General features: G+C 40.7%; 1 protein-coding gene across 5 annotated transcripts in view; it reads right to left on the minus strand.

The window, feature by feature from the left end:
- Window positions 1-7,091: 7,091 nt before the first annotated feature.
- TFDP2 (transcription factor Dp-2) overlaps window positions 7,092-15,716 on the minus strand; it is a 52,313-nt gene continuing 43,688 nt past the window's right edge. For 3 of the 5 annotated variants that reach the window (XM_056498855.1, XM_056498854.1, XM_056498853.1), the window contains 2 exons: window positions 15,550-15,655; window positions 7,092-14,659 (listed from right to left, as the gene is read on the minus strand). In XM_056498855.1, coding sequence (XP_056354830.1) covers window positions 14,491-14,659; window positions 15,550-15,655 — 275 coding nt within the window. In that variant the 3' untranslated portion in view covers window positions 7,092-14,490. Of the gene's footprint in view, window positions 14,660-15,549; window positions 15,672-15,716 lie in introns of those variants that run through there. The other 2 variants (XM_056498859.1, XM_056498856.1) reach the window with 2 other exon arrangements.

The raw sequence follows: 15,716 nt of genomic DNA on the forward strand, positions 1-15,716 counted from the left end.
TCCCCCTGCCACTCCCACCTGAACACACACACAGGGTTACAGGGGAAGCTGAGGAGAAGCTTGTCAAGTGAAAAAATGAGCTGTAAGGCTTTATTTACATCATGCAGTAGATAAGATGATGCCTTGAGGACAGCTGACATTTGGCACTGACTGGCAATTACTTCCAGCTGGGGATGATGCTGCTTGTAGAACAGTAGTAAAGAAAACTCTTTCCTTTTGTACTGAAATGTCTGCTGTAGTAGTTCCCCAGCAGTAAAGAGAAAATCTGGATGCAAATGAAGAATAGAAAGAAGAATTGTAGACTAAAGGAGCTGTGAATCAGTATGGAAACAAAAACAGGAGTGGGGAGGGTGGGTATTGTTTTTTGTGGTTTTAATCCTCTGAACCCTGCCTCTTTCTCAGTAGGAGATTTGGAAAGGAAAAATATATTTCTCAGCACCAAGCCTTGCTGAATGGTTTCACACAATTTTTTAAATGCAGTGTTCTCAGGAACCTGGTACTGAACCTGGATTTGCCTTGTTTAAGTCTACCTCTCTGTGAAGCTAAATACTAATACTAAAATGCTTATAGTTTTCAGTAGTAGTAATAACCTCACCTAAAGCTGAGACATTGCAGGAAAATAGTGAAAGATCATTGAGGCACTGTAGTAGTAAGGTAAAAATTGGACTGAAATGGCAGAGCAAGAGTGATAACTGTCTCTTAAAGCAGCTGTTGGTGAATAATAGTGAATAATACTGGATGTCATTTGGCCTTAATGCTTTTGTCTATATAGGAAAAGTCATGATGGTATGTATAGTCTTTGCTTCAACCATGCTTAAAACATCCTTTAATAACAGAACTTGGGGATGGAAAAAACAAACCAACCTTTGCAGCATTATTCTGAAGGTTACAGTACTTTTGATCTTGAACTAGATCTTGAACTTCAACATAGTTTGCAATGAAATGTTTCTGGGGTAAACATCTGGGGTAGAAGGAAGGGACAGAAATCCAAGTTTCTCCTTATTAATTCTCCCATTTAAGGCTTAATTATAATTAATGGTAGGAATGGTTCTATATGCTCTCTTCTCTTTTAGTAGCATTAGGTCCCCGTTGGTAGTTAGGTTCACATTTGGTTGTGGAATTAATAAAAGTGTATTGAAGATCCTCTTTGATAAAACTTTTAGTTCTCAGAGGTGTTCCATTTATTGCTGGAGTTTGGGAAGACATGTAGAAGAAGACACCATTCTTCTGAACACAGCTGGCTAGTGGGACAAGAGAGAAGATCCCTGTACTGCTAACCAGGTCATGGTTTATCATCAGTCACGCACAAAAGCTCTCATTTGAGGTGTTCTTCAGGAAAGTGCAGCCTAGCTGGACCAAGAAAGCACACAGGTCAGTACCTATGTAGCAGTTTACTGACTTGACCATTTGATCTTTTTGAAATCATGTGCATGGTCTCTAGCTAAAAATAATACATATGATGATTGATCTGGATGTGCCTAAAGACAAATACCTTGAAAATTGAAGTCTGTTTGTTACCTGTATTTTAGCAGATCCATGAAAATTGAAGTCTCTTTGTCACCTGCATTTTTGTGGATCCATGTGTTTGTCTAAAGACTTGTGCTTCCTGCTGCAGTGTCACACTGTCAAGCAGAAAGCTGCAGCAGTGGATCTCATGTTTCCAAATGCCCCAATGTGTTAAAGTAGGTCAGAAATTGCATAAGATGCCATTACTGGAAACTGCTGTAGGCTGACTTGCATATGAAAACTCAGCAGTGCAACTGGCAAATGCACTCTGACAAAGAGAAATGCAGCCATGGTTTAAAACATGACAAGAGAACTCTCTGAAATCTCCCCAGGATATGAATGGCTGTTGGAATCGTGACATGTCTTTGCCCCTTCAGTTCATGCTCCTGCTATCTGCTGAGCCAGAGCTGCCTGCCTGGCTTGTCAGGGGGCTCACATTGTTCTTATCTGCAGGGAACTCAGGCACATGGCTCCTTAACTCCTTCTGCACCACAAAAAACACATTCTGTGTTCCCCTGCTTGCCAAGCTCCTTGAGAACAAACACACAGTACACTGTACACTGCCAGTCATGTAAAGGCAAGAATCTGCAGTAGCTCTTCCACTGACTGAGTGGTTGCTGGTTATCAGAAAGGGCCAGTGGGAGTGTGGGGATAAGTGCACAAGTCTCTGCAGTTTCTCCTGTTTGGTTTTACACCACCAAGCCCAGGGAGCACTGAGCAGTGTGTGTTTTCTCTCTTCCATAGCACTGTTTCAGAGCTTTAGCATATTCCTGAGTATACATGCAGTATTTTACCCTCTATATAGAGTTACAAAAACGTGCCAATGCAGAAGGAAGAATAATTCTGGAAGTATACATCACTCCTCAGGGTGCCTGTTCTGCTGTACGTGCCTCCTGTGCCCCTGAAACCAGACTCACTCAGTTAGGAATGTCTGTTGGCCCACTCTCTTCCATGCTCTTGTACTTCATTACATTTTACTTGCAGGTTTTTTAATCTTTTAAGAATTCGAACACTGGAAAGGACTGTCTCCTGTTTTATTTGGGTTTTTTTGCTACTGATACTTTCATATAATCTTTTCTAACACAAGTTTAACCAGTTGAATAGAAACAAAACTCCCAGTTGGGGGGAGGGGGGGATTATATCCATTAATAATCAGATTGGGGTATATTTGGCTGCAATTATCTTTTAAAATTATTATTATATTTTAAGGTTATCTTTTAGTCCATTCTAATTTTTAACTGTGAATGGTTCATTAGTCAGAAAATATACTGCTTGGTGAAACATTTTCCAAAGGTTTGAAATATGGGCACTCCTCCATGAAATGAATTAATTTGCAGTTATTTCTGAAAAAATCTTCACCATCCAGGACTGCTTTATTTCCTGGAATTGTTGCATCTCTGGTGGTGTATGTGCTCATTTGTAATCTTGCCAATCACCCATTTCCTACAGATAACTAGATGGGTCAATACCAACCATCCTGGGAACACACACAGTTGTACAGTTAGATGTGCTGGAAGGGTCTGCAGTTAATGTACGAACCTCAGCGAGTCTCTGCCACTTCAAAAGCTTCTGCTCCTCATTTTGCTGCTCGAGGGCCAACAAATAGCGGTCTGATAAATGCTCTGATACAGCTGACTCAGTCATTTGGCAATGGCCTCTAGACAGAGCAGCCCTATCGCATCCAATCTTAATTTAATAGGCTGAATACATTGCCTGATGACAGAAAACAGTAGGTACAAGTTTGGCAGAACATTAAGCAGGAGTTTGTAAACCTAGACAGAATGCTTAGAACTTGGCTTTAGTCATGTTAATGAGATGATGAGAAAATATCAAAAGGTGAGATGGCTTGAAAGTAGTAACAATAAAAACCTGGGCTTTCCTCGGGCTCATATCAACCTGGCCAACTTGATTGCACAGAGCCAGCAGCAGTGTTAACCTACATCCTCTTAGTAACAGTTGCAGCAGCTTTTTCTACAATTTGGTTAGTTCAGTATTAGTAATACTTAATGACTAGGTTCTGGTAATGTGGAAGTGTTATCTTAGTGTTAAGATGCTGATTCCAGATAGTTCGGAAATCAGGAATATTCATAAAAAGGTGGATTTAGCAGCAGTTCCCAGTGCGGCGGGAGCGGGGTTCGGTGGGGCCCGGAGCCGCGGCACGCGCTGGGAGCGGCGCGCGCGCGGCCGTTACCGCCGCTAGCGTGAGGGCAGGGGCGGGCAGGGCCCTCAGGGGCCGGAGCGCGGGTACCGAGTGCGGCGGGGACAGGGCAGGGGCAGTGCGGTGCGCGGCGGTACCGGACACCAACGCCCCCGGCCCGTCTGGGCACGGGGCGTGCCATGGCTGGGGAGTGAGTGCAGGAGGCGGCTCGGGTCGGGCAGTGAGTGTGGAGGCGGCGCGGGCCCTGCCATGGCCGGGCAGTGAGTGCGGGAGGCGGCGCGGGCCGTGCCATGGCCGGGCAGTGAGTGCGGGAGGCGGCGCGGGCCCTGCCATGGCCGGGCAGTGAGTGCGGGAGGCGGCGCGGGTCGGCCAGTGAGTGCGGGAGGCGGCGCGGGCAAGTCGCCGAGAGCCGAGCGGGCCGGGGAGCGCAGGTGCCCCAGCGCTGGAACACACAGGGGCAGACACGGGAACTCGGCAGATACAGGCCGGGTCCTCAAGGCAAAGATGCAGTTTCTTGAAAAGGAGGGTAATACGGGTGTTGTGGTCAAAAGCTTTCATTCCAAAACAGTAGATTTAAAGGAGAAGAGCTGCCTCTTAACAAAACACATGAACGTGCAAACACCTCTTTTTCTGATGCTTGACTAAGGTGTGGCCTTAAACCATGCTGGCAGCTGTGGAAGCTCCGTGGGTTTCTTTTCCACCCCCCCGTTGAAAAATAGCTCTTACCTTTAGCACAGAGCAGCGTGGGCGCGGTGCGGGCAGTCACCGTGGGCTGTGGTTCACACCCTGCCTTTCCTTGCAGGAGCTTTTTCTCCGTGCACTCAGCCCAGTCCTGTTACTGGGAGTTCTGCTTGATGATTTAATTTCAGTCTGCAGGCTCGGAGGCTTAAATTGTACACGGGTCAATGCTAGGACATTTTCGTGCGCTTTACTCATTTTAAACGTTTTTTAACTTCTAAATGTGCCAAGACACTTATGTCCTTGTGGTGCATATTTGTTAAATATAACTGTCTTGTGTATGCCAGTAGGTGCTGTAAAAATGCAATTTGCTGCTTTTTACATAATATGGTGTTAAATGTAACTTTTGTTATTTAATATTTGAAAAATAATGTTGAGGTAATGGTGGCAGATTAATTGAATATATTATTTGTATCTAATACTGTCATTGCTGCATAACCTGGACTTCAATGTCAGGATGCTGAAAACTTGGGTTGGCACAGGTCATTTGAACCAAGGGAGAGTATTGGCTGTGTGGTTTCATATATTGCTCAAGAATGGTGCTTAGATAATTTTGCCATTTTGTAGTTCCATTTGCTGCCTTATGCTGGAAGAACACAAACCCTTCTGTTTGTTTACTTCTTCCTTTTGATGTCATCTCATTGTTGCAGGCTTTTCTTCCACTTCCTATGCAGTTTTGCCTGGGACAATGGTTTTCAGTTTTTTAATGGGTCTGTGAGTTCTCTGAGTGGCCGGTGAGGGATTCTTGAAATGTTACAAAACCGAGCCTGCAATGAGTTGTCCAGAGGGTAGCTGTAAGAACCAGTGGGCAGCAGTGCCTTCAACAATTTGGGACTTTTGGTCTCACAGACTTGATTTAACCTTTGTGACAAATGGGAAGTTATGTGAAATACGTAGGAACAGTTTCTTCTCTTTTGTTACCCCTGAACTGTGGTTCAGCAAGGAGGAGTCCCAGCGACATTAGGTTTTGCAGCTTTTGGAATGACGTCCAGAACAGGAATGCAGTATGATGTGGGACCCCCAGAGCAGATGGTCCCTCCCCCGGCAGGCGAAGGACGGGCACTGCAGCACAGCTGAGCCTCTTCAGGAGCAACCTACACGGATCACACGGCTCAGGGCAGAACTCGTGACACGGCACTCGGACAATGAAGTATTGTTCACATTTATCTCCTATCCTACACTTGGGGTTGAGACAGAGTTTAATGAATAATAAACCTACACAAATTTGGGGGTTTTCTGGTTTTCCTGAATGTTTTCAAATATTTTTGCTTTCTAAGAGAATGTGTGGAATTCAACAGTATGCAGTTTTAAATACTATTATTTTTAACCAAGAGCAATATTTGTTGTTGTCTTAATGTTTCCATTACTAGCACAGAGCACCTTAATCCTGCAGCAGTTACCATTGCTTGATTCCCTTTTCTAGGAAACATACAGATTTACTTACATGAAGAAAAACATAAGCTAGTTTATATGATGGGATCTGGTTGGACAGTCAGAGAAACTCTAACCAAAAGTATTTGTCATTTCAGAGAGTATTATTTGTAGACTGCATAGAGGCCTGTGATGAGTACTTCTTAGAAGAGATGAAATGGGCTATTATGCTTTTACATTTCCTCAGTTGCTTTCGTGAGTTCTCGAGGAGGAGATCCCCAGAAAATATAGCACAAAGAACTAAGGATTCTTTAGAGGAGACTATTTTTTCCAACCAGGTTCACCATCAGCTTAAGGTTTCAGAATCATTCTGATAGCAACTTATGGAGCACTGACACAAAAGAAGGTAAGGATTTTTAGACTTCTTTGTTTTTTTTTTAAGAAGCATAAATAAGCCCTAAATATCTTCATTGCTGATATAAAAACTATGCCCTTTCATTCTCTTATTTCTGCAGTTGTTTCTTGCTTATGAAAAAGACATTGTAAGAGTTTTTAGGTGGTTATTTGCCAAATCTGTTAGTGAAAATACATTCCCAAATATGCCATTACATTTTAGATAAAAGGACTTTGTGGTAGAGTTTCTATTTATTACACAAGAATGAACTCCCAGTTTTACAAGTCTTCTGCTATTGTCTTTGACCTTTACTTTTAGCTGATTTGGGATTAAAAATAGTGAGTCATGGGTCTTCTGTGCACATGGGGAAAAGAAAGCACCATGACATTACTTGGTGTTTTCATATTTGGCAGAATTGGAGAACCAACACAGAGGATGAAGAGGGACTGCATCTAATGCTGCCTAAATTCTTTGCATTTGCATTCTTGCTACCAAAATAGGAGGAAGGGGTTTGGAAGGATGTATGTTCAGTGTCTATAGGTGTTGGAAGGGTGTTCAACAGGACAGATCTAGCATGAAACCAGGGGAACACACCCTGGGGCCTTCTCTTAGGTATAGTTTAGGTGTGTGTCTTGAATGCATAGGGACAATAATATCCCCAAACGTTTTGTGAGTTATCAAAATGTAACAATTTCAGAAGTCCAGCATCTCTCCCTGGATAACTACATAGGAGGTTACTCTGACTGACCAGCCAATGAGGACACAGCTGCTAGACTGTGATACATTCAGTAACCAAAGGATGCAATATTTCCCATGTGAAGCAGAGCAGTTCCTTGTTTTCTTAGCGAGGTGCACAGACTGGCAGGGTTAACCTTGAACGACCTTTTCTCTGCAATGTTCTTCTCAAAGACAAGCTTGGTCCTGTTGCCTTGAAATTCTTTTATTCAGTTCTTCTACAGTTAAGGTTTACATTTCAGTTCACAGAAAACTGGATGTTATTGTCCAAAGCATACACAGCTTTCCCCTCAGTCAGACAGATTGCTCCCCACCCCCATTTGCAAGGTACAATTCCCACTTCCAGCATTTTCAGTAAACATGGGATCAATTGAGTATACAGAAAAAGCTTCTATAAAATTTCCATTAAAAAAATAACAAGTTTTTATTTACAAAGTGTTTGCTACTACAAAGTAATGTTTCCTATTGTTTCAAATATACTATTTGCTAATGCCAGTGTTCCTATTAGGAAAGTAAAACTTTGTATATGCACTTTTCTTTATATCTTTGTCAGTGTTTAAAGCACATAAAATACTACCACATTCTTTTTTACACTTCTCCTAGCCACATACAATGTGGTAGTAGAAATTAACACTATTTGATCAGGACAAAAAATCAGCATAGCTTAATAGCAGACCTGCAAAAATAAAACTTTAGTTTATAATTTATAGGTATTTAGAAAGAAAGAAATCTATGGATAATTCAAAAATACGCAGTAAATGAAGATGAATGGGAAACTTGGGCTTTCCTGAAGACACAAGAGTTCAGCACAAGAAAAGGGAGAAAAATTTCCACCATTGTGTGATGCTTTGTGCCAATACATGTTGGAAGAGCAAGATGAGTAGATTAAAAAAATTAATTAAAACTTCAAATCCCATATAATTGGCATGCTTGTAATTGGATTTGTCTCTTCCCACCCACCATGTTTACAAAACCCTGCTTTGAGTTCAGTGTTGGAAGTCATTAAATAGCTTTGTCCATGACTGGCCTTGTTCTTAAAAAAATTTAATTAAAAAAGTTAATGGACTTTCAAGTGGTTTCTGCATTTTAAATATAAAAAGGAAGCGTCTCTATAATTACTTCCATGCAGAATATAGTGTATATTAAAAAGTGCTTCTGTAAAGGGGAATGGAGGGCCAGACCTGCCTTTTCTGCCCCTTGCTGCCTGTTGCAGCACCTTCAGAACATGAGCTGATGGCACATCAGTCCTCCTTGCCAAGGACTCATCTACTGCCAGATCATTCTCCAGGTGCTAACAAACAAGTCCTGGTGTAAAACTCTGCCTGTGCTTGCTGGCCAGTTTCTCCTTATGCCATATAGGATATGCAAACACAAAGGCTGTGTCTTGGTGCCAGGGCATGGTTTGCAGTTAGGGCTTGAGGAATGAGGACAGGCTCACATCCTACTTCTTACAAGTTTGTTCAAAGTAGAATTCTTTTTTTTTTTTTTTACAGTAGGTGTTTGTGAGATACAGTGTCATAACATTTGCATATGCTTCTCTGAAGTATTTTTCATGTATACAGCATGGCCTTTAAGACCAGGGAATGTTTTAGAAACTTGTATGATGGGTTGTGATTCAGCTGGTGTTTTCCTGGGGAAATTATGAGAGATCCATTTAATCCCTGCATTAGTACAGCCAAATCTACTAATTGTTAAAGTTACAATAGCAATTTAACAAACCCATCAAAAAGCCTGGAGACTGGTTTTGTAGACTTCACCTTTTCTGATAATTTCAACTTTTGTGGCCATTCAGAGTTGTATGTGACCTGAAAATGTCAGTAGGAAGGACTGTGGAGATGTGGTGTTTTTTCCTCTCTGGCTTCTGTGGGTGGGCAGCATGGGCAGCTCAGGAACCAGGCAGTGCAAGGGACGAGTGTTTGACTCAGCCTGGACAGGAGAATGGGCTAAAACCAACTCACCAGTAAAGACTCATTTTGTCTAGAAAAAAGTTTCTGCATAGATGAATTTCATTGCATCTACAACTGGATTTAAATGTGACATTGCTGTATCCTGCTATCCCATGGTGTCCATAATATCCTAAGTAACCATGCCTGGAGAGTGTTGGGTATGTAAGAATAGCATTTAGAGGAATCAGATTTAAGTGATTGCACTTTTCTAGCCAATATAGAATACTAAAAAGAGATGCAAGTTTGGGCTACTGGGAGGTTCCTGTATCTGCTTGGAATTATCATGGTTAGGTTATTTACCTAACACAGGTTAGTCTGCTTTTCTTGGATAAATGCAGAAGTACTTATTTGTTCCATATTGTTTCTAGGCAGGAAGCCTTCCCTTGGGATTTGGATGTTTAGATCTCAGATGTTACTTCTGCCCAATTTTGAGCAAGGATTTTAGGTGTCCTGCAGTTTAGGTGGATATCCTAAATGTTGGATTCTTGGATACTGTCAAAAATATGGAAGCAGAAAGAAAATAATAGTTTGGTTTTGTCTGATCATTGGGTGGGCAGACAAGGTAGCATTAAAGGTGGAGAGTGACCATATAGACCATACAGAACAGCTTCAACAAACAGCCCCTTCAGTTGTTACTGCCAGACTGCTTTAATGAGCATTCCCTCCCTTCACTGTCAGTGCCAGCTGGGAGGGATCCATGGATGCCACCTGAGGCACTCAGATTGAAGGAGCTGGGATGTTCTTGCACACACAACTCTGCAGTGACTTGAAAGGATGGTAATCCTTTGCAGATGGAATGAACAACTGTGAGTAACATTGGTTATGGGTATTTTTTGGCAATACACCTGGATCAGGGGAGAAGAATTACAGCCTCTTAAAAAGACTCAACAGCTGAACAGGAAAGAGATAATCTGATCTGGGAACTTTGTTAAGTCTAAGGAATGAGTTTCAAGAAGTTTTATGGTATCAGGATTGGGTTGTGTGAACACTTGCCAGCAAAAAATTAAGTATTTAGAGCTGTTCATGTGCTCAGGTAGGTGTGTGATATCAGCAAATTAACAAACGATTCATTGGTGCATTGCTTGCAGACAGAGGTCAGAATTCAAGAAGTGGCACATTTTAAAGAGACCTCCATGAACAGGTCCTTGGCCTCTTCCTCCCCTGTTCATCACTAATGCTGCAAGAAGCATCACTTCCCAGTGCTGACACCTGAGACACCTTCAGCCTCAGAGTGACCCACCTGCAGCAGAAGGATGTCACCTCAAAGTATTACTAGAATTTTTTAAATCACAAATTTAAAAAGCACACATAGTCTTTCCCCAGCTCATTACATCTGGTTATTTAATATCATGATGTTCCTGAGAGATTCCTGAATGAAAAGATCTAAATGAGGTGGGTCAGGCAGAAGAAAGCTTGCTTTGGTTTGTTTTCTCTATACCATACCCTGTGGTACTGGCTTTGTTTTTAAATGAATCCAAACCCCAAACATCTTTAACTCACTAAAAGGAAATCAACTTTACAATCAGCTGCCTGGATTATTTTCAGCTGAAAAGGGCCAGTTAACTACAAAAAGGACTATTGCCCAGAGTTCAAATGTGGTTATGTTTCAGCCATATTCTTGAATTAAATAGGGGATTTGGTCAAAAGAAAGAGCATTTGACCTTTTAAACCTTAACTGTGGAATTCTAAATTCAAGCATCCTTTCATATTGGAGCATTAACTTGAAGACTTCATTTTTCTTTAAAAAAAGGATTAATATTTGGTTATTAGGCCTCTTTACATACTGTTACTTCAGGCTGACAGTTGATCAGCAGAAGCCCTTTTGTGGGAATTTTGTATCCTTGGCAATTTCCAGCTATTCAAAAGTATTTAGGAGTATTTGCAAGCTGTAGTTGAAAACCCCTTAACCAACATGGAAATATCTACAGCAGGGCTTGTACTCGGTTTAATGGTGTTACTTAAGTAATACTTTCAGTTGAACTGGTTTTATTTTCTAGATACACACACTTTCTAAGATTAGGTGGATTGTTGTCATTAATTCCAGTGTGGAAATGAGAAGACTGGTGCACTTTAATACAATTTCAAATACTAACAATATGTCAGATTTCCACATAATAGAAAAATGCTGTCTCCCACTCATAGTTTTTCATCTAGATAGTGGAGCTGACTAGTTTTTTAAAGTCAAATTCAGATTTTTCAAACACCACAAAGTTAGTCCAGAAATAAAGTTGTTTACTGCACTACAGGCATTTATATACAGCATTATATTGCTTAGAGTCATGTGCCTCCTGAATGTATAACCAAGAGAGAATGTATTACCAAGACACAGAAACATCACTTAAACTTATCTTAAATATAAGTTGAATGAAAATTTAAATGTTAACTTTTTCTTATAAGAAGTATGATCTACTACAAGTTGCTGCTTGATTCCTATCAATGAATGTCAGGGGTATTGCATGAGACAGGAGATGATGATGATAAGTGAATAGAAAATGGGAAAACCAGTCTTGGTCATGACCATTTGATTGTGGAAAGTGTTTGTTGGCTCTCAGCAGGAGGGAGGCCCTGTGTGTAGAGGCAGCTGAGCACAAGCACTGCCATGAGCTTAGGTGGGAGCTCTGTGGTTTGTTAATTTTCTCAACCTCTGCGTTATTCACAATTGCAGCAGCTGCCTTTAGTGAGGTGTTGCATTTACCTGTTTTGGTTTGTGGTTTTTGTGCGTGTTTTTTGTTTCTTTTTTAAATATGGCAGCTAAGATCACCAGGAATGATTGAAAGACTTGCCTGAGATCATACACAAGTGGCTCTGGCTGGATAAGGCCCCAAATTCTTCTGGTTCCCAGACTTTAGTGCAGCCACTAGACCATACTGCTTCAGTTGAACTTAATCCTCAACTGGTACTTGGCACAAAGAAGCCCAAGGAAAGAATTTACTTTTGAAGTCTCTTCTGAATGTTCCAACTTGTTTTGTCCTTTGTAGTCAACTAGTCCAGGAAAAAAAATATTTTAAAGGCTTGGGTCAACTGTCAAATAAATGTTATGTGCTCCCATATTTTTTATCTTTAAATTTGATAGTTTGATGTTTGCCAGAAAGCAAGCAGCTGTGCAGGCAGCAGCTTTGAAGAGCACAGATGTAAAAGGAGGGAAGGTGTCACTTAAGATCTTCCTCCTGTAAAGCAGAAAGCCCACTGATTGCTAATAAAATACATTTAATTTCTGGCCTGGAAGCCTTTTGGCCAGGTTCTTATAGTTCTGCTCTTCATTAACAGTTTAGTGTTTTGCTGGTTTTGATTTTTACACAGATCTTAAGGGGAAATGTGAAGAAAGTGTAAAGTTAAATGTGTCCCTGATGTATTGTTAGGGGGAGGGAGATATAACTACTTTGTAAGATATTTCCCTCTTAAAGAATTCCTTAGGATCATGCATATATATTATCTTTGATCTGCCCTCTCCAGTGAAAGATGACTGACAGGGCAGTTTTTGAAAAAGCAAAGGGTTTTTTAAGAATGAAAGTGATGATCTGTTTGAATGAAATGTCAATCATGAAGCTGACAATTCCATAGTAATATGTGTAGAGTACCTGTTCCCTTTTCCCCCCATTTGAAAAGTGAGCCACTTGACTCAGTGCACTGACTATCTCAGCAAGAATATTCTTTTGTATCTGTAAAGCTTTTCTGGTGTGGAGGTAGTGTTACAGATTGGGTGGAAGTGAGGGGGTGTAAATCCCTCAGTCTACTGTTGCCTGTGAGCCATGAGCCCAGGATGCGTTTTAACAGTCTTGCCCCAAGGGTGAATATCTTGGTAGGCATTTTAGTTCATGCATTTGCCATTTATTTGTGTAAAACAGATAGCTCAGTCAAGAGCCATACCTACACGGTAGTGCTGCCCTCAGGTACTCCTCATATGCAGGAGTTTGAAGTAGTTGTGAAAAGTTTCTATCTGGATGCTTTGGTTTGTAATGTAAACATGCAGGTGGTGCTTGTCTACTCCTCTCTGTTTTACCTGTCCTGTGAGCAGCCAGCCCTGTGCTAACTCCTGCACACGGGCAGGCAGCTCTTGAGCTGGAGCCTCATTTTCTCTCTGTAGCTCAGGCTGGGTGCTTTTGGATCGTGCTGGTCCGGGTGGGTGTAGGTTTAGCTGTAAAAGATGATGTGGACACAGCCCAGGCTGTGAGAGGGACCCTGCCAGCAGCCCAGGGGTAGCTTTGCTTAGGTGAGCAACAGCACAAGCTGCCTCATCCCCCCATGTAGGAACAGAGCCAGGACAGCTGCCTCAGACAGCTGGGACACAGGGCTACCACCAACAAACAGTGGAAAAACTGGAGATTTACCACATGAAAAATAGTTAACTTGGAGGCTAGGCAAAGTCCTGGATGATGGAACACCATGGGAAGAGTACATCTACAGTGTACTTTGCATTGATATTCAAGGGTTTTTTTTCTTAAAGGTCTTTATGAGTGGATGTTAGCTATGGAAAACACAGCCTCCTGCTGCAAGTGTAATTTAACAGTTCACATGGGATATGTGTTGGGTAACTTGAGCCACAGATTATTTTAAGTGGTTTGATACAACTTTCAAAGGTGCATCAAGGTGAGTGCATCTGAAGTTATTGATAAGAAAGTCTGTCAGAATCCAAGCTGACCAGAATGCAAAACATGAAATTATGTATTCTTGACATTTTATTTTTTTTCCCCTAAGAACCTCAGCCTATGACTTTAAAAGTTATGTGATCTGCCCACCCCAAATTTCAAAAGACTGCCTTGAAAACATGCTGTCTAAGATTCTTAACGTGGTGGGAGGCCTCTTTAAAAAAAATGAGACATGCTCTAACATAGAAGGGATATATAAGTTAGAACAGTAAAGGAGAAGCTACACTGAATATGCTGTAATCTAGAAATACAATTTTTAACTTATTTTCCTTGAAAAAAGCTGGTGCAGAGAATACTGTTTTTTTTTTTTTCTGACTGTTTTAATAATGGCTAAGAATAATCACTTATAATAAATTAGGCCTGCAATATAAATGAACATATGAACCTTTCATACTAATGTTACTTTTAGAGTATCTAAAATGGATAGAAACTATTTCAAGATTCATTTAATCACTTGCAATTTATATTACTTTAAGAATCTTCTATACAGCAAGTTGAACAGAAAAACAGCAAACATTTTAACAGACCCTTCTCCCTATAACCACTTTCATACAAGATAGTTTTAAATAACGATTTTAGCACATTTGCGTGTGCCCTCTCCCCCTTTTTTTAAAGGCAGCACAGCCAAAAGACAATGCAAGAACTGGCTTTTACTGACTGACTGTTTTCTTCTCCATCTGAAAAAGACAAGGGGAAGACCGAGACTTGAGTCCCAAAATGGAAAATATGGACTTAGGGTTTACTTTGCCAAATCTCCAGGGACTTTGTTCTTTTCCTCATTTATATTTTATAAAACCCATTTTGCTCTGTCTCTGCATGTCACTCTGTGTTCAGTTATACAATTCTTCAATTTCAGCTATGGATAACTTGTTTTGAAGCTTCCATTTTGGTTCACCGAACACAGCGCAAATCAAGGCAAGAAACCATAAAATCCAAACAGGAACTCCCATTAAGAATATCTGAGCAGCATTTTGTATATTCCATTTTCTACTGTCCTCATTCTGGAGAGGAAGAATCCTCATCTTCATCCTCTTCATCTTCCTCGTTGAAGGAGCAGGGCGTCTCCCCCCGGGACGCTGCACTGCTGGATTGCTGACTGCTAGGGGCAAGCAGCTGCCCAGTTGCTAAGGCCACTTCGGCATCCAAACACAACCCTGGGTTCTCACTAGCAAAACAGAAAGGGTGAAGTTTAGAAGGTTTCTCATGAGGTTTTAAGCTTTTTCTTTTGGCCTCAGCTTTTCCTTTAGTCGAAGAACTGCTACCAACAAGGAAAAAAATCCCAAAGTGTTACAGTAAACACAGCTATTAGGAGAGCTAATAAAACATTGGAAAATTGCATAAAAAGATTATTGGGAGACTTTTTTTTTTCATAAACAACTAGTAGAATTGCTTAAGCTGAAGAAAAAAAAAAGGGAACCCACCACAGTTTCATTAATACACAGAAATGTTTGCAATACAAAATGAAGCTATTAAATGCTATGAGAAAGAGCTGCTCCAAAATAATAATCCATATAATAATCCCTATTTCCATTTTTTATGGTACAGGTAGCCTCCAAAGTCTGGCTGCTGAGGTTTATTTTAGGTTCAGGTTTTGTGCATAGTGTTTTTTTGTTTGGTTGTTGGTTCTTAATTTTAAATTCTTATTAAGCTGTGTGGACTAAACTTTCATGAAAGCTTAAACAGCAGTGCATTTAGAGAGCAGACATTCTTATGCATTCTTCAGAAATATTACCAGGCTTTTATCCACATGTAATTATCTATTTGTAGTCCATGCCCAGGCAAGAATTTAAGGTTAATTAGGAAAAGGGGCTTGAAAGGAATTCTATTCTTATGAAACACAGGTACAAAATAGCTGGTATGTTCAACATCCAAAGCATGTTGATTTGACCTTTCAAATATAATTATCCTTCAAGGAAGACAGAATTAGAGATTTTTCACAATCAAAATCAACCAAGATAGGAAAATATCTCAATTCCTGCATGCAAATGGTATGAAATAGCAAGGTTACTAAAGTACCACAAGCATATATACCTATTCCTGAAAAAAATTATTTACCTTGATTTAGCATCATAAGTGCCTCCAGCTGCCTCGAAATGGGAAACTACTTGTGCTGAACTTGAAAGTAACCCTTGGTTTATCCATGAAAATCCTGCAGACATATCTAGAAGAAAGCATAACTATTTATGATAGTTACTTACTTTTTTTTTATTTTTTACAATTTT

This window comes from Oenanthe melanoleuca, chromosome 9 (genome assembly GCF_029582105.1).
Source record: "Oenanthe melanoleuca isolate GR-GAL-2019-014 chromosome 9, OMel1.0, whole genome shotgun sequence".
NCBI lineage: Eukaryota > Metazoa > Chordata > Aves > Passeriformes > Muscicapidae > Oenanthe > Oenanthe melanoleuca.